Consider the following 25,399-nt stretch of genomic DNA (forward strand, 5'->3'; position numbering starts at 1 on the left):
TTGTCATGATCATGAGCAGGCAAGTGATGCAGCACATTTCAGTACTGCTTGGGAGATTCAGCTCTTTCTTCTTCAGCTTTCAAGGTTAGCTTGTTGTTTGTAACTGTGGGTGCAAGTACTCAAGTGTACAGTAGAACTGTTGAGCCCTTTCTAAGCTGCACAAAAACACCTGCCATGTCTGAAGTGCTTCTGGGTGCAAGACTGGGTACCAGAGCCTGTTCAACTAGTGTTAGACAAAAATCTTGGCCAGGCTGGCAAGAATTCTCACAGCAGGAGCGTGACAACCGGTTGCTGTGAAAGACACAAGCAACTAGGAGATTGCCATGTGTTTGGTTTCTGATTTTGTCTCCAGAGAAATGGATGGCCACAGAGGCAGTGAAAGTTAGCATGCTAGAAACCTGGGAGAGCTGTACTTTATGGGATGATAGGGTCCCCATCCTATGGGCCTTCAGCTGAAAAAAGCCATGGAGAAGCAGCACTCAAGAAGCAAAAAAAGAACAACCAAGAAAAAAAAGGAAAGGAGAAAAACCAGCAAGACTGCTGTTGGCAGCAACAAGTACTACAAATCCTCATGAGATGATAAAATGTGAGTAGCCTTTGAACTAGAATCACAGTAACATTCCAGTTGGAAAAAAAACCCAGGATTGTCAAGTCCAATTGTTATCCCTACTCTACAAAGCTCATCCTTAAAACATATCCTCAAGCACCACATCCAAATGACTTTTAAACATATCCAGGGTCGGTGACTCAACCACTTCCCTGGGCATCCCGTTCCAATGCCTGAGTCTAAGACATCCTCATTTCAGAAGCCAATCTTACTCTAGAACTAGAACATTTGAGCAAGCTAGATTATGATCCAGAGCCATAGAGGGAGCCTGAGCTGACTCCAGAACCATGAAAAAGCCCTGAACCAGCCAGCAGTCCTGAATCAGTAAGTGAGCTACTTCAATCGTAATACTGAACCCATGGGCAGTTCTGAAACAGTGAGGTAAACCACAATTCTACTCCATAATTAGCAATCAAGTGGCAACCTAAGCTATACTCAAGACAATCTAGAATGTGTTCTAGAGCCAACAAGTGAGCTAGTGCAGGATCTAGAACCACCTTCCTAACAAATAATCTCCCTACCAAACCAACTCCAGCATTCATATCTGCTCTAGAAACAACCTCATGGACATGACCCTAACTCTACAAACAGCCCCCAAAATCCAGCTTCTGGGGCCCCATGTCTGATGTTGACAGCAAGCACTTTCTTCTTTTTGAGTGCAAGGATTAGAAGAGGTAGATCAAGCAGAATGCTCATGTTGTTTACCAGAAAAATAACCAACACCACCTCAACGTTATGAGGAAGTTCATTAATTACTAACAAACACCTGATCACCAGATTGCAATTTCAGTGGAAGTACCAATAAGTAGAATTGGATAAAGCAAAAAGATACAAAGTTCTACATTCCTCAGGTGTAAACCACCACCACATACTTCGTTACATTTACAAATCATTACAATCAATGTGATTTGGAGTCAGTACTGTAAGTAGCATTTAGAGGTTTTGCACATTTTAGAATGAATACTTAATTTTATCCTCAGACAAGAATTGTAATCTCCTGAGCCTCTGTTTAACCAGAATAGTTAGGAAAACATTGCTTTGATCTGCTATTCTGCAAGAACATCAGCCAGCTCACCAGGCTGATTTAGAAGACAATGCTTAATTTTCCTTAGGAAGCTCAGTGTTTCTATGATGCTCTCATTTAATCATAAGATAATGTTCATCTAGTTACACTCTCAGGGTACTTCATAAGCATTACAAATTCCAGGCTATGCTGAGAAAAAAAGTAACACTATCAAACGTTTTAACAGCAATGTGTTCTTGATATTCAAACACCAGCAGAAGCATTTACATCATTTATCAGGGGCATTGCCTGGTAATGTCAAAAACATCTTTTGAAACCAAGTCAGTTTTTAGAAGGTAATGTGTTGTTCAATAGAAATATGCTTAAATCTTGTTAAACACCTAAATATATTCAGATTTTTTTACTCTCTACAAAGTATTCAGGTAATTATGAAACAAGATCCTCAACAATGCCCTGTTTCAAGTACACTGTTAAGAACAGATTTACGACAACAAAGTGTGGCAGCTTTTCTTTTGAAATTAAGTCCTACTTATAATAAAATTAGGCTTTGAAATGAAGTTTAAAATTTAGAATACTTCCTACTAACTCTCTAAATGATTTTGGTAATGTTTCTTTTTCTCCTCTCCATCACTTAATCCTATTCTTACACAGAGCTGTACACCTTTCCTCACGGTATGTACTGCAGTGTGTTCACACTGACAGCATAAGCCACAGAGTAAGCAGTGCATCACACAGCAGCGTGCACTACAACATAAAAATGTTAGTTAGGTGTATTTTAAAGGATCTGTGGGTCCTTGAATCATGATCTATTTTATTTAGCTCTGGGGTACATGGCAGTAATTAGAAAGACTTGAGTTCTGCAAGATATTAATGCTGCACTAGTACAAAAACACAACAAACTAAAGCTGTCTGAACAGAAATTAATGTTAGTGGCCTTAAACCACATCTGTCATCTTTAAAAAACAAACACACACAAACCCCAAATATACCAAACACTTGTGTGTCATATATACAGAAAAAGTGTATCCAAACCCACTTCCTTTCCTTTGATAAGAGGATCAATAGTAGCACAAAATGGCCTTTCCAGCTAGGACAGTGTCAAATCCTTGAGGACTGTCTTCTGAGGATACCTTTGCAAAGCTCAACATGAGAGAAGTGGTGCTGCTAAAGGCAAATCAGGAGCTACACTGATATCTTAAGAGAAGGTGCTAAAAGTTAGAGGCCACAAAAAGCTTCCCTAATCTGTTAACAGTTTAAAACCAGAAGGATAAAAAAAGGGGCTTAAAGTACATTAGTTTCTCATTCAGCCTAGTTCTTCATCTGGGACTTGGTCTCTCTCCGATTTTGAAGCCTGGGTATATTTGCAGGGATTGCTTTTGGTAAATCAATTTTAAAGTTTTTCAGATTAAACTGTAAAAAACTGTTAGGCATTCTGGGTGACTGTATTTGCCAGACTTTAGACTGTGGTATCCATGTCTTTCAAACAAAATTAGTAACCCAGAATCGTAACTCACAAAAGGAAAACAGAAATTTTTTTTCAAAAGCACAGAAAAAAATAATGACAGAAACAAGAAATCATTAAGAAAAGTTGCATATGTAGATATGTACACACAAACACCTTGGATAGCATCCCATAAATACTTACTATATGGGTGGTAGTCTTCAGTTGAATAAATTTCAGTCTCATCCCTATACAACTGGTAAATAAGCCTGTTAGAATTGGGAGAGTCAGGGGAACTCCATGAGAGACTGATAACAGAAGAATTGAGAACATCTCCTGTAGGAGGAGGTTGTTGCAATGGAGCTAAAACACACAAAGACAAATAACGTAAAAATTAAGGTAATTAATAATCACACAAATATAAATAAAAATGCAAACAAAGTGCTAATATTTCTTTAAGGAAAAAATGCTGAATAAACACACAGTCACCCAGACAAGATAAACTGATCCATCCATATGCTCTCCAACAAGCCCTCCAGCTTTTTATCCATGTATATGAAAAAGATTCATATATTTCACAGTATCACAGTATCATCAGGGTTGGAAGAGACCTCACAGATCATCAAGTCCAACCCTTTACCACAGAGCTCAAGGCTAGACCATGGCACCAAGTGCCACATCCAACCTTGCCTTGAACAGCTCCAGGGACGGCGACTCCACCACCTCCCCGGGCAGCCCATTCCAGTGTCCAATGACTCTCCCAGTGAAGAACTTTCTCCTCACCTCAAGCCTAAATTTCCCCTGGCACAGCCTGAGGCTGTGTCCTCTCGTTCTGGTGCTGGCCACCTGAGAGAAGAGAGCAACCTCCCCCTAGCCACAACCACCCCTCAGGTAGTTGTAGACAGCAATAAGGTCACCCCTGAGCCTCCTCTTCTCCAGGCTAACCAATCCCAGCTCCCTCAGCCTCTCCTCGTAGGGCTGTGCTCAAGGCCTCTCCCCAGCCTCGTTGCCCTTCTCTGGACACGCTCAAGCATCTCAATGTCCTTCCTAAATTGGGGGGCCCAGAACTCAACACAGTACTCAAGGTGTGGTCTAACCAGTGCAGAGTACAGGGGCAGAATGACCTCCCTGCTCCTGCTGACCACACCATTCCTGATGCCTCCCTTCCTCCCCAATTTAAGCAAGTACACAACAGCTTTCCAACCTTCCTTTCTCCAATATATTTCCAGAGCCCTATTTAATGGAAACATGTTTATCTGGTCATGTTATTGAACTTTATAGTTCAGTTATAATATTTTTTTCCAGAGGAATCATTCCATTTTAGCAGAGGCCAGGCATAACTTCCTCTAATAGAAGAGAAATGGAAAGTCCAAGTACCTACGAATTTTACTGAAGTGTTAAAATAAGCCTAATTAATCAAACGACAGAAAATATAAAGGGACATATTTTGAAGGTTATTTAGGCAATTTGATTCCATTTGTTTCCAATGAAACTTAAATCAACGAGACTGAGGTGTCTAACAGTTTAAGAAATCGGTTTGAGATTCTTATTTACAAAAACACTGCTCTGCTATCACCTCCATTAACTTTGGAAAATGTGCTGTTGAACTGCAACCAGTAGCAAGGGAAAAACAAACTTTAAGTTCACAAGCTAGCAGCCTCATGCTTTCAGAAAGAGCAAAGTCTTTTCTTCATCTCTTTTGTAAATCAACTGCATGATCACGGCCCTTTCTAAGACAGTGGCTGTTAACTGAGAAATTAAGCTTTATGTGCATACATAAACCACATACACATGTTTTTACAGCTGAACTTGACAATCCCAAAGGTCTTTTCCTGCCTACATTATTCTGTGATTCCACATTTATGCTATTACTTGAGTTAGAGCACAAGTTCATATCCTGCTATGAGGTGTCCAGCCAGCCTGTTATACCAAGAGAAGCACTACTCTCTGACCCTCAGTGCATTAACACAGAGCAAGACTGCTCTGTTTCAGCAGCTAATAATTGCTATAGCTTGACTCAAAGGCAGACCATGCCATTTCCTAGGCTCTTTACCAGAGAAGGGAAAATCAGAGGAGTATGAATCTAGAAGAACATATTTTGTTCCTGGAACGAGAATGGCCAAAGGTGATGCAGGAATCACTATATGGAGCAAGCTACCTAGAACTGGATGTAGAACCACCCAAATAAGGTTTTTCTCCCTTACATTAAGCATTATAGGAAAATATCAACATTAGAAACACCTTTTTTTTTTCTCCTTTGTTTGTAAACTTCTGTCATTTTTATTGCTTAGCATACACAATTCACCAAATTAGCAAAATTCAGTCAGGCAAGCTAACAGGAGACAAGAGGCAAAGTGTGAAGTTGCAGACAAAACAGCATGAGAGCCTCAAGCCACACAAATTATAAATGCAGAGGATTGCACCAATGTCAGGTTTTAATATAAACCTAAAACATTAAAGCTCTTTAGAATAAGATAATGAAAAGTCCTGCTCCTACTGCAGTCTCTCCGCCAAGAAATTTCTAGGATTCACTGGACTGAAGAGAACAGAATCATCATCTCCCAGTAGAAAGCACAGGTTGTTTTGCTGCCAGTCTAGAGTTCTTGAGTTCAGAAGCTAAAGTGTCCACAGGACAAAGTTTGAGAATCAAAGAAAATAAGTGCTCCTAAATCCCTTTGGCATTTCTGAAAGCATCTCACCACAAAACACATGCTTACAAGACCTAAGCAATCACAGAAATTTATCAGCATAATCTTCGTTGCCCAGTCTCAGTCTCACACTATTACATGTTGCTCTCACATGTTTGCTGTTTGCAGTTTAGACATGTAAGTAGAGAATCATAGACTGGTTTAGGTTGGATAAGACCTCAAGGATCAGCCAGTTCCAACACCCGGCCATTGTGACAAGGACATCTCCCACTAGAACAGGCTGCTCAAACCTCATCAAACATGGCCTTGAACACCTCCAGGGAGGGAGCAGTCACAACCTCCCGGGGCAACCTGTGCCAGGGTCTCACCACCCTCACTCCAAATAACCCTTTCCTAACATCTAGTTTGTATCTCCCCTCTGCCAGTTTAAACCCATTCCCCCTTGCCCTGTCATTACAAGACCTTGTCAATAGTCCCTCCCCAGCCTTCCTGTAGGTCCCCTTCAGATAATGGGAGGCCACTATAAGGTCTCCTTGAAGCCTTCTCTTTTCCAGGCTGAAGAACCCCAACTCTTGTAGCCTGTCCTCATAACAGAGCTGCTGCAGCCCTCTGATCATCTTTGTGGCCCTCCTCTGGACTCACTCTTAACAGTTTTATGTCCTTCTTGTGCTGGGGGCTCCAGCACTGCACACAATACTCCAGGTGAGGTCTGAGGAGAACAGAACAAAGGAACAGAATCCCCTCCCTTGCCCTGCTGGCCACACTGCTCTTGAGCAGCCCAGCACACAGTTGTATTTCAGATTCTTATGGACTATTTACAATACTACTGGGCAAATAAATTTAAAATAAGTCTTTTCCTTAAAGAATGTTAGTTGGACAGTGACAGCAACTCACATTTGCTTCCCTTGGCAATGGCTTATAAACAACAACAGTATGTGTAAATAAAATACCAATCTGAAATAAAAATAACCATAAATATCCAGCTAGGCAAAGCTCCACGTCTGTGCAACAAGTTAAAACAGTTTGGTATGAATAACCAAAAAACCTGCAATTGCTATATCATTTATGTCCAGAAGAGGACTCTGCTTGGCATTTAGAATATTGCCTGATGCATTTTTTTTTCTAACTAAAAATCTATGATATTATTTATCCATGTCATATTATGATTAATCAGTTTTATAGTTGAATTGCCATTGGCCTTTATCCAATGTATACTCCAACATAAATAAGTAGGTTGGTTTATGTTTGGAAAGCACTTTGAAGCTGAACAGCATCATAAAAGCACCATTTTGAAACATCCTACATTTTTAAGAAGAAATAAGCAGCCAATCAGCTGCCTGCACAATGAACAGATGTTATGCCTTCCAAAGAAGATTATGGAAGACAAAAAAAACAAAACTATATCAAAATGTTTTCAAAATTTGAGGTGGGGGGGGGAAATCACCTTTGGAAGCTAATTTGTCTTCTATCTCATTTAGAGCAGTTTGCTTTCTGCAATGTATATTATTTGAAATTCAAAATGAATCACAATTAATTACAAACTGGAATCAATAAGAGCTGTCTGTTGTTGTAAAATAACTCTTTGGGCAGGTACCTAGGGACATTGGTAGATAGTAACTGATCATGAAGCAGCAGTGTGCCCAGGTGGCCAAGAGAGCCAATGGCATCCTGGCCTGGATCAGGAACCGTGTGGCCAGTAGGACAAGGGAGGTTATTCTGCCCCTGTACTCAGCACTGGTCAGGCCACACCTTGAGTGCTGTGTCCAGCTCTGGGCCCCTCAATTCAAGAGAGATGTTGAGATACTGCAACGTGTCCAGAGAAGGGTGACAAAGCTGGTGAGGGGCCTGGAGCACAGCCCTGTGAGGAGAGGCTGAGGGAGCTGGGGGTGTGCAGCCTGGAGATGAGGCGGCTCAGGGCAGAGCTCATTGCTGTCTACAACAACCTGGAGGGAGGCAGGGATCAGTCTCTTCTGCCAGGCAACCAGCAACAGAACAAGGGGACACAGTCTCAAGTTGTGCCAGGAGAGTTCTAGGCTGGATGTTAGGAGGAAGTTCTTGACAGCAAGAGTGACTGGCATTGGAATGGGCTGCCCAGGGAGGTGGAGTTGCCATCCCTGGAGATGTTCAAGAAGAGCCTGGATGAGGCACTTAGTGCCATGGTCTAGTTGATTGGCTAGGGCTGGGTGCTAGGTTGGACTGGATGATCTTGGAGGTCTTTTCCAATCTGGCTGATTCTATGATCTCTGACTGCAGATCTATGCTGTGCATGTATCATGATGATGAATATCATATAAACATATGTAGAACATCAAAGGAAGTATTTTGTTGAAGGAGGATCTAAAAACATACTCCAGAGATTAACTGGGGGGCTCTAACCCCATCATTACATTACACACAGCTACCTCAGCTAATTCTCACAGTAGAACCAGTGTGGCCAGTGTTAATTAGGTCTCTTTACAGAAATAACCAACTAGCATCAGCAGAGCACACAGGCTGCCCAACACCCAAGACTGGTCTGTCAACTGTATGCCAATAAGGCATGTCACAAAAACGTCACACCAGCTTAGAGACTGTACACTGATTAACAAATCTACATTCATTTGACTAATTATGGCACAAAGGTTGAATTGGTGCCACCTCTTCTTATCTAGACTCACAGTAAGGGCAGAAGCACAGATGTTCCCTCACAATTACATTTCACGATCTGATCCTCAAGACAGCACCTCATACTTGATGCTCTGTTATACTACACGAAAGATTTTCCCATATCAACTGAGGAAAAAAAAGGCAAACTGAACTGAGGAGGAGTTTTTGAATTAATCACTTGAGGCTGGTCTTCAGCAGACTTCTTCTTTGGATCTGCTGAAGGCAGGTCTCCCTCTTCCTGTCAGTGGCAGGAAAGGGGGGTAAGATATAAGATCTATGAACACCATTGTATTTATGTGACTTAAAAAGTGAACTCTGCATTGGTCACTACAAAGAACATAGTAGGAAGTGCAAGGGAAATAAGGGCCATAACTTCTTCCCTGCGTTAGGCTGCAAGCATAAGCTGTGTGTACAACGCAAAGCTCTCTGTGCCTCTCTCTAGAACACTCCCAGGATACTCACACTGGAAACCACCCAAACTTCAGGCACTAAAAACATGAGAGGAGGAACAGTCAAACCCAGTTTTAGTACTGCTGACCTACTTTAATACTAAGTCAATAAGTAAATCTTCATCTGAAAGACATGCTTTTAAGACCTTACATCCACTTACTTTTACTACAGCCAAACAGGTTGAGGACATCCAAATTACTGGCATCCGGAACACAGCTGTCACATTTCAATCCAGTTACAAATTGTTTACAAACACACTGTCCAGTAACGAGATGACAAGTCCCACTAATGGCTCCTGCAGGATGACAATTACAGTGCTGACATCTATGAACGAAAAACAAATCAAGAAAATGATCAAAACAAATTAACACTTCAGTTAAGCACAGTAGGGTTTTGTCTAAAAGATTCTTGGGTAACAACTAAAAAAAAAAATCATAGACAGTTCAGTGGCCTGAGGAGTTAAAAAAAAAAATCTATTATGTATAAAGCTAATAAAATAAAAAGAACTTACAAAAAGGGTGCCTGTTATAAAAATACACATTAACATCTCAAAACCAGTTTAGATAATTCAAATGAAAACTGCTTACAGTTATAGAGCTTTTACACATATTGATCTCCATGCAAACTGGAGAACAACGTTTGGTAATAATCACAATAAGCACTCAGTCCTGCAGTGCTTGCTGACACAACCTTTCTTGCAGAGCTGTAGAGTTCGGTATCACTGATCCTCGTGCTGCACAAAACATCCAACCTTCTAAGTTACACGCAATCAGGCTTCCATTTGAAAAGGAATCACTTAATTCTTTTACTACAAAGAAAGTTGACATTAAAAATAAACAACCACCACCAAAAAACCAAACACACAAAAACCAAACAAACCAACCAAGCTCTGAGAATAAAAGGTGAATGAATGTAGACAAAAGTTGGGAGAAAAAAGACAAACATTGAAAAGAAACAAAATAACAGGAAGGCGGAAGCGGCCACAGGAAGAGCATCTTCTTTGCAACTGATGGACAAAACTGAAAATAACTAAAAAGAATGTCTAATTAAATGTGTAAATTCAATTTTAAAAGACCAAAAAAATTAAAAGCATTGATATCACACAAACATCACATTTCAATTCTGTCTATCTCTCTGGCTCAGTAGACTACTCCCAGGATTAACTTATGCTTTGGCTTTTGCATCTGAAATCTCTTGCAATCAGTTTGTTTTTCACCTGATGTACTACTTCCCTACCAACATTCATTTATACCAGAGATATCAATGTCAGATTATGCAAATATTCAAAGGCTCAGAATACCTCAGAAGTTTACAGAATCATTGAATAGTTTGAGTTGGAAGGGGCCTTAAAAGGCCATCCAGGCCACTATCCCTACAGGGACTAGGAACATCTTTAACTAAATCAGGTTATTCAGACCTCTGTCCAACCTGACCTTGAACACCTCTGGAGATGAGGCTTCTACCACCTCCCTGGGCAACCTGCTGCCTGTAAAGTTTCTTTTCCTGTATATCTAGTCTAAATCTACCCTCTTTTAGTTTAAAACCATCACTCCATGTCCTGTTGCAACAGGTCCTGCTAAAAAGACTGTCCCCACCTTTCTTACAGGCTGCAACAAGGTCTCCCAAATTAAACAAAGCACTTTCTTTCTTTCTTGCAAATGCTGTTATGCTACAAGCTGCAATGCAGACTGCCATTATTAGTCACAACAGAAAGTCAACAGCACCAAATAAAACATCATAGTTTAGGTTCTAATTCCACTGTACTTTACTGCAGAACAAAGATGTTTTGAAAAGACAATGAACTAGGAGAAATGTGACACTCTACAGCACAGTTATTAAAACACACTGAGAAATCTGTAACTCGTTCCCCTTCCCCTGAGCTGGAAAGGTCTGATTCTCAGGCATAAAGCAACATCAGCTTTAAGGCAATCTTAAATTACTCAACATGCCAGGACCCAAGAAGATGAAGCAACAGAAAGACCCTGGAGAAGCCCAAGAGGAAAACAGTCATGCTAACCTTTCCTTGTCTGGTTGCACCAGACACAAGGAACTAGGTGATGGTGACTTAAAGCAAGTTTCCTTGCCATTTTCCCAGTTATCACTATCATCTTGGTCTATTTCCATCTGTGTGAAGGCAGAAATAAAGGTGAGTTCAGTTATGTTTTAGGAACTGACATTTTAAGGCTCAAGAGAAAGGAGGATGGAAATTGTTTTCACATAAGGACACTAAAATTAAGGTCAATAATCAGTGAAATATACTTGTTAAAAAAATTGTCACATTTAATGTGCAAGAAAACTCTTCACATACATTTTCTGCCCATCATAGAGCTTTCTGTATTAGAGTTTCTTTACTCCACAGTAGCTCGTGCTGTGTGATCTCCTGGGTAATCATTCAACACCCTTAAAAAGGCTGATAAAAGCTAAAGCTGCAAAATAAGCTGCAAATTTGTTTTATGGACTAATATCCTTTGGGGAATAAATAAAATACATTCTCTCTTGCAAACCACTACACTGTAGTTTGCTCTCTTTTATAGTCAAGAGAAAAGGGCAGGTTTTTTGAACTGTATTAAGTCTCTTTATTTGTAAGCAGTGCATCCAAATCCCCCTTCAAATAGAGGTTCTGTTTAGAGTATTTAAATGTCACAACTGAAAAAAAAAAAGAGTTAATGAAGAAACAAAGACAGAATTATTTGCTCAGGAAAGCAGTACTTTATAGTTAAATGGTTTCATTACGTGTTGGCATTTAGTGCATATTTAGTTGGGAAGGGGTGTTAACAAAAGTGTTAACAGTAAAAGACAAGCTTCTCTTACTGCTCCTGTACATTAATGCACCTCTTATAAATAAAGATCCCCTTGATATTCCAGTTTTCATTATCATTCGCGCATGAGAAGCAGCAAACTTGTACAGTTGAAGTTTTCAGTGCCTGGCAGAGTGTGGCTGCTTCTCCCTGCTTGTTGCATTTTCCTCCAGGAAAGCTGCATGCGCTCTACTCACATATACTGAGCTATCATAGAATCAACCAGGTTGGAAGACACCTCCAAGATCATCCAGTCCAACCTATCATCCAGCCCTAGACAATCAATTAGACCATGGTACTAAGTGCCCAATTCAGTTGTTTTTTTTTTAACACCTCCAGGGACAGCAACTCCACCACCTCCTGGGCAGGCCATTCCAATGCCAATCACTCTCTCTGCCAACAACTTCCTCCTAACATCCAGCCTACACCAAGTCCCACCTGGCTGCAGCCTCCCTTCAGGTAGCTGTAGACAGCAATGAGGTCACCCCTGAACCTCCTCTTCTCCAGGCTGCACATCCCCAGTTCCCTCAGCCTCTCCTCACAGGACTGTGGCTCCAAGTCCCTCATCACCCTTCTCTGGACACGTTCCAGTACCCCAACATCTCTCTTGAATTGAGGAGCCCAGAACTGGACACAGCACTCAAGGTATGGCCTGACCAGTGCTGAGTACAGGGGCAGAATAACCTCCCTTGTCCTGCTGGCCACACTATTCCTGATCCAGGCCAGGAGGCCATTGGGTCTCCCAGCCACCTGGGCACACTGCTGGCTCATCTTCAGCTACTATCTACCAGTGCCTGCAGGCCCCTTTTTTCCTGGCTGCTCTCCAGACACTCTGTCCCCAGCCTATAGCACTGCTTGGGGTTGTTGTGGCCAAAGGGTAGAACCCTGCACTTAGCCTTTATAAATCTCATCCCATTGGCCTCTGCCCACCCATCCAGCCTGTCAAGATCCCATTGCAGGTCTCTCCTACTCTCCAACAGATCTACACCTGCTCCTAGCTTGGTGTCATCTGCAAATTTACTGATGATGGACTCAATGCCCTTGTCCAGATCATCAATACCCAGCACTGATCCTTGAGGAACACCACTAGTGATTGGCTGCCAACTGGATGTGGCACCATTCACCACCAGATCCTTCAAACATCATACATATCATTGCATTCTGTTCCACAGAATTACACCTTAGTTTTTTGTGATCCCATGTATAGTTTTCTTAAAACTGCAGACCTCTAGAGCTGGCTTTGTTTTTAAGTCTAAATCATGTTTTTTCAGTCAGGATTAAACATTCAGACAATTGAGGATTTTTTTTAAATTAACTAATCCCTTGAAACTTTAAATCATGTAAGAAATTTTTAGTGTACTTGCTAAATGCTTACTCTTCAAGATTCTCTGAGTCAAACACCTTTCATTAAAGCAGAATTATATAAAATCAAGGAAAACAGACTTTTAAAACATGGAAAGAGACATGTCAGGACAAGATGAATTGCAATATTGATTTTGTGAGGATAAATGGGTTTTGTAATATTAATATAGAGAAACCTTTATTACATTGACTCTCTAGGTGCAGTTAGAGCCTCTCCAGCAATCTGTTTAAAATCTTCATTTTTCATCCTTATGGGAAAAGCTCACTTACTAAATGGATTTCATAAACAGTGATCTGTCAAGATACATATATATAGATAAACAATCTGTGATGTTCATTGACCAGTTCATTATAGTAAACAATACAGAGGTAAAGTATTTCAAATGTATACCAATTTCAATCATTATAGATCTGTTCAGAGTGCTGCTAACATCCAGTATTTCTGCTTCTTTAATTGCCATGGAAATTCTCCTGCTTCACAAACTCAAATGCATTAGAAATATAGAGAGCTCCTGCTTTATCTCTAAAACATCATGAAATAAATTAGCTCACATACTAGGCTCAGGGGTGACCTTATTGCTGTCTACAACTACCTGAGGGGTGGTTGTGGCCAGGAGGAGGTTGCTCTCTTCTCTCAGGTGGCCAGCACCAGAACAAGAGGACACAGCCTCAAGCTACGCCAGGGGAGATTTAGGCTCGAGGTGAGGAGAAAGTTCTTCACAGAGAGTCATTGGACACTGGAATGGGCTGCCCGGGGAGGTGGTGGAGTCGCCGTCCCTGGGGCAGTTCAAGGCAAGATTGGACGTGGCACTTGGTGCCATGGTCTAGCCTTGAGCTCTGTGGTAAAGGGTTGGACTTGATGATCTGTGAGGTCTCTTCCAACCCTGATGATACTGTGATACATATTCCTCAGTGGGAGAAATTTAAAGCCTCGCAAGTTCTCTGTGTCACAACTTCTGTTTCTTTTCCGCTGTTGTGCCAAATGACACAGTTTTACCGCTACAGATATCTCATATCACAGAATGGTTTAGGTTGGAGGAGACCTCAAAGATCATCCAGTTCCAATCCCCCACCATAGGCAGGGACACCTCCCACTAGACCAGGTTGCTCATGGCCTCATCTAACCTAGCTTTGAACACCTCCAGGGAGGGAGCAGCCACAACCTCCCTGGGCAACCTGTGCCAGTGTCTCACCACCGTCACTGTAAAGAGTTTCTTTCTAATATCTAGTTTAAAACCAGTACCCTTCGTCCTGTCATTACAGGATTTTGCAAATAGTCCCTCCCCAGCTTTCCTGTAGGCCCCCTTCATACACTGGAAGGCTATCTTTTTTTGTTCTGTAACCAGAGCCCTTGAAACACACTTGGAGCAAGGAGGTTTAAATGACTTTGTAGCTTTATAGAGAAATAAAAAGCATATTATTATTTTTAAGAAGCTACTAGCAGTTAATGAAATGGATTAAAACAGATAAACAAATTAAGAGCTGGATTATCATTTTCAGTGGATTTTTTTTCTGTCCAAGTAGCAGGGGTACATTGCCCAAGTAGATGACAACCAAAAGGAAGTTAAGCATATGCAACACAAGTTAATCATGTTAATGTACTACCAGAACAGTCTTCAATACTGTCATGAGGATTAAGTAGTATTAAGGCATTAAAGCCAATTCTGACTCAAATTTCAGAACTGTGAAAAGCTTCCATTTTTATAAGAAGATCTGAATCTAGATAATTCTAGATACTTCTACATTTTTTAATTTCAGAAGACAGCTCAAAATGTAGGTAACCAAAAGCCAATATCCAGTTCAGGAAAGCTATTTCTTAATGCAGATCAACATCTTCATCACCTGCTAAAACTGTTGTGTCTCTGTGTGTGTGTGTGCAGATATTACAGCTACAGAAAAAGAAAAGTCTTTCATTATAAGGAAAATATGGTTAAAAGGGAACTTTAATACTACATAGATTTTATTCCTTACCATTAGAAATGACAGGAAGTGAAAATAGGAAGTTCTTACTCCTACAGATTACTTTATGGCCATTAGCAGATGCCTCTATGACCCGTGACAGTAAAAAATAATTCTAAAAATCTCCTAATAAGTGACAGTAACATAAAAATTAAAGTGAAAAATCTGCAGAATAATGTCAAATATATGCAAGATGAGACTGATAATCACTGCCTAAAAGCATGTCTACCCTACAACTAGTTGGGGAAAGGAGCACAGTGAGGAGAATGTTGGAGAGATTTTGCTTCTGTCTGCCGGTGTGGAGATTTTTTCCTCTTTTTGTGTGTGTGTGTTTTTTTTTTTAGGGCAAAAATACTGACTACAACACCACAATTTAACCCCATTAGCCTGAATGAAAATATGATTGTATTAGAGCAGTGCAATCTTCCTAAATAACATTTAAAAGGCAATTGAAATTGTGGGGATTAAGAACAATGATCCTAGAAAAGAAAGACAGAAATAGTTGGAGTAACAATGCACTACCTATAGATACTTCCCCCCCATTACATACCAGGGAATATATCCATATAATTTTAGTGTATCTAGAGCCCCCAGGCTACATTAGCTAAACATTTTACCCCATGGCACATAACTGAATGCTGAAAAAAAAAGAATGCACAGGTTCAGAAAAAGAGGCCTCTTTTTCAAGAGAAAAGATACTATATATCTATTAGGCTACTGAAAGCAATTTGGAAATACAGGGTCATCTAAAATTTCTTTTTTTTTTTTACTTTTTTTTCCATTCAAATATCTTCCTGAGAACTTTGAGACGGTCACCAGTTATAAGAATAGCATATCACCTGCACTTCAGTAACTAACCAACCAAGATACCTTCCTCAGGACAACGTAGAGAAACATTTACCCAACAGCCGTAACATTAGGTAGCATTAGCATTACACAGCACTCATGCTGTTCCTACTGAAATCTGTGGCAAAAGTTCTATTTCATTCAGCTCATGAGAGCACAAGTGGTATTGTAACATAGCATATGTACATCAGCATGCACACACGCATTCAAGAAAGGATCAGCGCAGCTGGAGGTCTCCTTTTCATTGTCACTAAACCTGTGAATCAGCTACCATGAGAAAAAAAAAAAGAGTATAAGAGGAGGTTACAGGTGATGTGTAAGGAAGAAACACTCACCTCCCCGTGACAGAATCAAATCCAAAATAAAGTTCTTTGCAACGTTCACACGTATGGCCTGTTACGGAGGCATCCTGGCAAACGCACTGGCCAGTTAGTTTATCGCAGATCTGATTCACTGAACCACCTGTGTGGCACAGGCATGGCAGACAGCCAGTGACACTGGATGGAGAGAAATAAAAACCTGGAGGGGAGAAAAAGGGATTTTGAGAACAAGTGACATGCAAGAAACTAAGAGTAAAATTAACTTGTGCATAATCAGGGATGAAACAATAGTACCAAAGCTTAGGTAACACACACATCAACTCAAATAATTCAGGAGAGTCCTCCCATCGAGCTGAGCTTCTAAATCTTCTCATTGGCACTTTGTAAAGCTATTATACATCTTCCAGTTTCCTACTCTGATTTTTTTCCCCAATTCTTTTTCTTCAGACTTTATTTTAGACAGAGAAAATGCAAAATAGAGAAAGTTAATATGTCTTTGGGGAAGGAAAAGACCCAAGGACATGAGAGGTACTAATTGAATACACCACAAGCAGCAGAAACGAAAAAAGAACTCATGAGAACAGACATTTGTCCATTCTAGTCCAGGACAAATGTCCATTCTCGTCTCTCAATGACAACTAGTTCTGAAACACACAAGATGCACTTCATTTCTGAAGAAAGTTTCTTAATCTTTCTCAGCCATTGGTAATGTTAATCCTTGAAATATGATGCTGATTCTTAGGAAAAGCTACATTTGATGAGCCTTACTAGGTCTATGCACAATATATATTTAATTCCTTCTCAATACAAATCTTGCATTTTACAGAAACTAATGAACTGATAGGGGAAAAAAAGTTACTTGTCTATTAAAAAGCTTCCATCCTAAACCCATTCTGAATCCTATATCCTTCAGTTCCAGCATGTTTTCCAATTAGGAACAGGAACATTCACTCCACCTTCCCCACAGTATATCTGGTATGCTTCTGATATGCTGTCTTTTATCCTATTTCCTTTGCTGGCAACCTTTATCTGTGCAAGTCTCTACCAAATTACTGATAAAGAGTCAATACATATTTAATCTGGTCATTGAAGAACTTGCCTATCATTCACATACTCATCCAAACTCCCAAACAAAAGAGGTTTTCCATATATTGTTTTAATGATGCTGCACCACTTTCATTGTTTTACAATATGTGGATTTACTTCACTCCTACTAAGTTTTTTTTCTTTCTCATCAAAAACCAACCCAATTCAGGTAATGGCATACTGGTAAGAAAAATTACTACTTCATTTTCTAAAACTATTTTCTATTTTTACCTGATTACTAGTCAGTATTTTACTTGGGCTTTCATATATATTGCTCTGCCTTTTTTTTTCCTCCCCTTTTTGAGTGGCACAGTTTATTTAAATGTAGCAAGATACTAGAGTTCTGTAAACAGTGATGGTGACAATATTAAGTGGCACTGGTCAACTGCAAGTACTGATCTTTGAACATTCATCTTAAGACAGGGTCACTGACAGAAGTTTCCGTGTGTGACAGCTGGTTGTTGTTAATTATTCTTGAATAATTTGAACAGAAGAAATTCAGGTGCTACTCAGAGGCACAGCAACTGCACAGACTCCTCAGCCACTTTTCCTCTCTCTCCAAATAGAGTTTAATCAGTTTCTTAGTCATATTTTCAGTTACCAAACCTTTTTGCCATCCAATAACTTCCTCATGTCCTGCTTTATAATAAAGAGCCAAAAATTGTATAGTAACGTATCACATCACCCAAGGCCTTATTATTTATTTTATCTTACAAGATATAGCTTTATATATATACCCCTAGGGTAGTATTCTCTGGCTTTGCAGCAGTGTTGTGCTGTGATCTCATATCCAAATAGCAGAGGAACTAAACAAATTGAAAACATTAGAATTTTACTGCTCAAACCTTTGCTCAAGTTTAGCCTCTGGTCCTCAGTGAGACAAATCTCAAGTGGACAGTGAAGTGATATGAGTCTCCAGTTAACATACATTGGCATCATAAAAAACCATGCTGTTGGCACTTTATTCCAGAGAGGCCCCAAACTGAGCCACCACGGAGACTGAATAGCTTGAAGTTATTAGTGAAGCAGCATGTATTATCTCATACTGCAGTTCTCTGCACAGTACAGTGCCCATCCTGTGCATAAATAGGGGAGACCATTTCCCAGCAATGTCACTCTTGAGCACAATGAATGACTCCACTCAAAGAACATAACAGGAAGATAGGAAACAAGTTTAAGCCTGGACTCCTGGAGAAGGTCAGAGCACTTCTTCAGGACCCAGTTTATCATTGCAGTAAATGACACACACTCAGGTTAAAACGTATCCTTGCCCACCTGAAATTTTGCATGAAACTAACATCTGAGCAAAATTATAGGAGTAAATAAGCACATCTGTAGAACATAAATTCATTTTAGCCCAATAGAATTAATCATTACATATATTGCTTTTGTCATGGCAATGAAATACATAATTATAAGTAATCTATACTTTGATGTTAAACACCCTGGCACTCCTAATGTCATACCACCTAAACCACTGTAGAGTAGTGAAGGACTTGTTACTAAAAATAAACCAACCAAGCAACATAATAATCTTTTAGAAATGGTCTTAAAGTTTAAATAAGTTTCTGGATACTGACACTTTTTTTTTCCAGAAGGAGCAAATAAAAGTACCATCTTTTCAAAAGCAAAAGTGAGGGATAGGAAAGCACAGGAAAGTCTTTCCCCTAATTCATGAATGAAATTAATACAACTACATGTAGATTAAAAGAGACAGTGGGTTACAATTTCATACTTCTTGTCATAATCATTATTATTATTATTTACCTCCACCACCTAGAATTTGACAGGAAAGAATAAGAAACAACTTAATGCAAGCTTAATTTACAGCAAGGTTAGAAGGGCTCATAAAAGTTGCTTTATGAAGGATCCAGTGCTGTAAAATAGAGCCAATTTCCAATTTTAAGACAGCTACTGCAAATCTCTACAAGATCTACATATATAAGTAGTATTAAGCTTATTCTTTGTCAGATCTTTTTCAATTCAAGCATAACTGATCACATTTGTCAATCAAACATACTCTTCAAAAAGAAGAATGAAAGTCACAGCAAAGTATTCACCTCCCTTTTTAAACCATACCCTTACTACTTTTCCCCCTGCATAGCTCATGGAAAAGGAACACCTGAATAATTCCCTTGCACTTTCACTTACTTAACCAACTATGGCAGTAATGTTCATTTCTCAACCACAGTCTAGGCTCCAAAATGCACAGCTAACAACACCATTTCACTTTTCCTGGCCAAGAATACAGGTAGTGTGTGTATTAAAGCTCAGTATTGGTGCCCAGCCACATGTCCTACATGCTGGCTTACGTCTTTTCCATACTACATGCTACTCCATGAAAAGCTGTGGTCTTTGTTTTCTTCTTCTCTACACTTCTGCTGCTCCCATAACAGGATTCAAGACCTGTGTCACAGGGACAACAAAGTCCCAGAATGAGACAGTGACAAACTTCACAAATATTTGAGGGCTGGAAATATCTCTTTGTACCATTACAGCCTATGACATCTCAAAAGCAAGTTTATATACAAGGTAAAACTGATCATTCATTTAGTTTCAAGCTATAATCAAGTGTTCCTCTTTTGAATAAACCATTAATTAAAAAAAAAAAAAAGTACAAAAATCTACCAAAAATGTTACTTGGATGAGAACAAACTGGAAAACAGAAGGTCATGGATACAGTCTAACAAATGAAACACATGGTTCAATGCTCTGGAAAGAAGTGAGATTTTTCATCATGATAAAATAATATCTCAAGCTTACACTCTGTTTGGCAGAAATTCCTTTGGCAATTCTTCCTGCATTAAGATTTTGGTAACTTTTGGAAATTGTATTAAAGCACACAGAAGATGTGCTACAACGAATCCAGCATCAATAAGTTTGCAGATGACACCAAGCTAGGAGTGGATCTGTTGGAAGGCAGAAGAGCCCTGCAGAGGAACCTTGACAGGGTGGATGGGTGGGCAGAGACCAGTGGGATGAGACTTAACAAGGCCAAGTGCAGGATTCTACACAATGGCCACAACCACCCCAAGCAGCACTACAGGCTGGGAACAGAGTGGCTGGAGAGCAGCCAGGCAGAAAGGGACATATGAGTACTGGTAGATAGTAGCTTAACATGAAGCAGTAGTGTGGCCAGGAAAGCCAACAGCATCCTGGCCTGGATCAGGAAGAGTGTGGCCAGTAGGACAAGGGAGGTTATTCTGCCCCTGTACTCAGCACTGGTCAGGCCACACCTTGAGTGCTGTGTCCATTTTCGGGCTCCTCAATTCAAAAAGAGATGTTGAGGTACTGGAACATGTCCAGAGAAGGGTGATGAAGCTAGTGAGGGGCTTGGAACACAGCCCTGTGAGGAGAGACTGAGGGAGCTGGAGGTGTTTAGCCTGGAGAAGAGGAGGCTCAGGGGTGACCTCATTGTTGTCTACAACTACCTGAAGGGAGGTTGCAACCAGTTAGGGGTCAGTCTCTTCTCCCAGGCAACTAGCAGCAGAAGAAGAGGACATAGTCTCAAGTTGTGCCAGAGGATGTCTAGGCTGGGTGTTAGGAGGAAGTTCTTGACAGAGAGAGTGATTGGCATTGGAATGGGATGCCCAGGGAGGTGGTGGAGTCACCGTCCCTGGATGTGTTCAAGAAAAGCCTGGATGAGGCACTCAGTGCCATGGTCTGGTTGACTGGCTAGGGCTGGGTGCTAGGTTGGACTGGATGATCTTGGAGACCTCTTCCAGCCTGGTTGATTCTATAGATAGGATGTTATTTTAAATACCTATAACAGACAAACTACACAGAATAGCAAAAAAAAGAGACTCGAACCACAAAGTTGAAATGTCCTAACAGCCCAAGAAGTCTTCAGTATGCATTAAAGGCTGCCTGTTTTAGCTAATCATTTGTGTGCTCTTAACTAGGCTGTGTTAACCACAAATATACTTGGAATACATTTCCTTATCTTTGTCCCAAGGCAGAGCCTTAGGACATGCTTAGAGTACTTGAAACCAATTAAACATTTTCATACCTCTACAACATAATACCAGTATTATGAGCAGGTTACATTCACCCCTGTTTTATGGAAAACTCTCCTTTGAAGCATACTGGCAAAGAATATTTCTAGAGAAGTTAGATATATTAAATGTTTGAATGAGCTCACACTGGGATCAAAGCTAAAATGCCAGCAAAAACCTCGTAGTATGCTGTGCTACTCTAAGAGCAATACAAGGCTTTTACAGTGATAAGGATTTACACTTTCACCTGCAGAAGACAGCTCAGTGTTCAGCACATACATGCTTATACTTCTTACCTAGAAAATGTAAAATAAACCATAAAAATTAACAGGAACTATTGTGGAACTACTCCTTTGAGTGCCATGCAAGCTTTTCTGCAAACCAGTCTGTTCATACTATCAATTAAACCTTTTTAAACCATTTAGTTCTGCATAAACCCTGGCCTTTCATTTTCAAGGACAAGGGCGGTCACTGACTCGGGAAGCCTTGACATCACTCCTCTGCCCATCTCTGATTAAGTGGCTGCTGTAGAGGGTTAGCAGGTCAAATAGCTCTGGAGGAGGAATCACTAAGAAAAACAGAATGCTGCCTTATTTATTAGTATATGTACCTAAAATAATTTAAATGAAAGTATTTTTTAAAATGCTTAATGGAGGTTAAGCATCTTTTTTAACCTCTGTTCAAATTATTGAATGGCATATTAAAACCAATGGAGATATACTGTACCTTTTAATGTGACCTGCTACTCAATAAATTTCACATATATTTAACTTGAACTAAAGCTACCTGTTCAGTATTATTAGTAAGGTTAGATTAATACTACCTTTAGTTTTGTTTTACCCACAGAACTAAAAGATTAAAATATAATTATGGAGCTTTCCACTTATAATGAACATTTAAATTCTGTTTACAGTAACATGGTACAAAATCTTCAACTGTTACATAGCAAATGCAGTATCACTCACCTGTAGGGGCAAACTGTACACAGTGCATTTGAAAGCCAGCACACCTCAACAGAGCAAGGCAGGTGAAAGCTTTAAATGGCATGTTTGCAAGCCTCTTCAAAGTTTAACCAACTATCTCCGTGCCTCACACCATTCTCAGCTTTATGCACGATGTGCTGTTCCTGAAAAATTTGCACTATGCCTTCCAAACAAGCATTTTTCACTATGAGGATGGTTCCTGTTCATCAAACTTAGCTGGTTTTGCCTGTTATGCAGTGATTGAGCCTTGCTATTTGTGTATTTTCTCAATATCTAGAAGCAGTAGGCTTAGCTTTATTCTGAACACACTGAAGCTGCACTAATAGCACAAATTATATGAGCTGTGGCAGCAGAATAAATAATCTGATAGCTATCAAGATGTTAATACTTCTGTTCACACAGCTAACAATAGGCCAAAAAAATACTTAACCACCCAAGTCAGAGACATGTTAAACATGAAGCTGTGTGTTCAACACACCATAAACTGTAGGATCTATGACGACATCCCACAAAGCAAAACTTAGTACGTCAAATATACTGTCTCCAATTTCCTTACCTGGCTTACACTCATCACACCTTCTCCCCTGACGCGGAGGCAAACAGACACATTGTCCAGAAAGATCATCGCAAACTGTTCCTGCCAACGTGCCCAGAGCATCACAGTCACAATGCTGGCAGCCGAGCGGGTTGCTCGTGCTGAGGTTGTACATATGAAGCATGCACTGGCTACACTGAAGTCCAGTTACACCAGCTTTGCAAGGACACTGTCCTGTTGATTTGTCACAACGCAGGGAGCCATTGATTGTACCTGCCTTATCACAGTGGCATGGCAGACAAACAAAGGAATGAATGTCCTGTACTTTGTGGTAGCCATCTAGGCATTCATCGCATTGTCTTCCTCCAATATTCGGTTTACACACACATTGTCCTGTCTTCACATCACACACAGTTCCAGAAAACGACCCTGCAACATTACAGTCACAAGGCTTACAACCAGTGACATCCAGCCCATAAAAGTTGTCCATGCAGGTGTCACAGTGAAGCCCTTTCACTCGTTCTTTACAATTGCACTGCCCAGAGACAGGGTTGCAGAATTGGTTCACCGAGCCATGGCTGTTGCACCAGCAAGGCTCACATCCATCTTCATTAGCATATCTGAGTGTTTTAAATCCAAAATTGCAACTATCACACCGAAGACCTGGAAAGAAAAAAGTAGTGGTTTTTTTTTAAAGGTATAAATTTTGGTTTTTGAGAAATGATAATTATATTACACTGGGGGGAGAGGTGGGGAGGGGATGGGTGTTGTGGAATTAGAAAGGAAAAATCAAGGAGGAGAAAGGTCTAATATTCTTCACCCGTGTAATTAACAGGAAGGACAGGCCTGCACAAATCAGTTGAGTAACAGTGGCATCCCAAAAATCTGTTTACTTTCCCAATTTGTTTCAGAAGCAATGTGTTTCTGCTGGCTTCTCAAATACAATTTAAGATACTTCTACAAGAGATTCTTTGTAACATTTCTACGACAAACTGGAATTAATCTCTTTGTCACCCATAACAATACCTGTTACACAATCAATGCTTACATGAACTCTTCACCCTATATAATAGAAATGCAGCATAGAGGGAATTGCACTGGGCTCTCAATCTGTTCTAATAAGATATATATATATAGTGAAAAAAAAAATAAATATAGTCTAGGACAACACAATGTAGACTAATTATGATGAACGATTTACTTAACAGTGTAGTTCAGATTTAACACTGATTACACTCATGTATTTGGTTGCCCTCATTGAAAGCAGAAAATGTTTTCCATAATCCAAAATGAAATATTTTCATCTAAAGGTATGATTTAGTTACCTCCCACAGCACATTAAAATCTAAACTGTTTTCTTCATCTCATAGTTTTATTAGCTTTGTTCTCAAAGTCATCATTTGCTTTACCCCTGGCCCAAGGGATGGCATTTGTATTTTAGTTTATATACTGTACATTACAAGAAAGCAAACTAGATTATTATATGAAAAATGCAAATTCTCAGTTACATGTTTTCCCTTGCAGTGGGGAAATCCTTCACTTCGAAGCCATCTCTTAATTGTTGCATACAGAAAAAAAAATAGAATGTTCCATCAAGATATTTTCATCATTTAAAAAAAAAAAATTAAAAAACCCATACAAAAACCCATCTAGCAACTCACATGTAGGAAAATAAAACTCAAAATGGTAGGAAATGAATTATACATATGGATAAAAACTCCAAAACTTCAACAGAAGGCAAGTTCCTTTAACAGTGATGAATGACTCACCTAAGGCATATCATTTAATTTCAATAAGGAAAATAAAAAAGGACCACTATTGCTGCAAATTTTAAAAATAACTGTATTGTTAACAAGAATTATGACTCATTTTGAACTATTAAAATTGGTCTACATGGATTCATATCATATCAGTTTTAAAAATATGCGCAGTGCTTATTTGAATATGCCATACATATTCCTGACAGGTAATCTATTCCTAACGATACTGAGGAAGGCCTACAGGGCATCACATTCAATGTTAACAAGTACAGGGGAGTTAGCACGCTTGGCATTTAATTCACATTCTTCTACCTTCTTATTCTAGATGAATGACCTACTTTAATAAAATTATTGGTGCTAATGTATTTTACTGGTGATAGAATCATTAGTAAGATTTAACAGTTGTGTTAACTCTACCAGTTCGTGTTTCATAACACCGCGGTCTTTAGTTGCGTTTTTCTGTTAGTGTGTTTGTTTAAATGAATAAAATGGCAATAGACAGATTGCTCTAAAAACCAATTTAGAAATCCAAGGAGGAAAGCTCTTTGTTAAAGTTTGCTACACACAGAAGCTTATTTACAATTGCTTCTGAAAACAAAGCAACAACAACAAAAATAAGAGAATCCAGCCTAGAAAAAATTAGGTCTTTATGCTGCAAACATTTGTATAACTACAGACCTCTGACGAAGTCACAGATAAATTTGCAGCAAGCATATATTTACACATTTTTTGCATTATTTCAGTGGAAATAAAAATAATTATATTTGTTCTTTGATGGCAACAATTAAAATAATTTTCTTGTATACCAAACTCCCACTGAGTTAAGAAAGGCTTTCGTAAGTGCAAGCTTGAAGCGTAGGGAAAGAACATATAATTGAGAGGTTCTGAAATCATCTTTATCAAATATAGAGAGTGAGTTTAAATAGCAGAAAGGTTGTG

General features: G+C 39.6%; 1 protein-coding gene across 1 annotated transcript in view; it reads right to left on the minus strand.

The window, feature by feature from the left end:
• Positions 1–25,399, minus strand: part of USH2A (usherin) — a 411,816-nt gene that overhangs the window by 315,670 nt on the left and 70,747 nt on the right. The window contains exons 12-15 of the mRNA XM_064164511.1: positions 22,722–23,363; positions 16,117–16,300; positions 8,977–9,140; positions 3,277–3,435 (exon numbers count right to left, since the gene is read on the minus strand). Coding sequence (XP_064020581.1) covers positions 3,277–3,435; positions 8,977–9,140; positions 16,117–16,300; positions 22,722–23,363 — 1,149 coding nt within the window. The remainder of the gene's footprint in view (positions 1–3,276; positions 3,436–8,976; positions 9,141–16,116; positions 16,301–22,721; positions 23,364–25,399) is intronic.

Source organism: Pogoniulus pusillus, chromosome 25, assembly GCF_015220805.1.
Source record: "Pogoniulus pusillus isolate bPogPus1 chromosome 25, bPogPus1.pri, whole genome shotgun sequence".
NCBI classification, from domain to species: Eukaryota; Metazoa; Chordata; class Aves; order Piciformes; family Lybiidae; genus Pogoniulus; species Pogoniulus pusillus.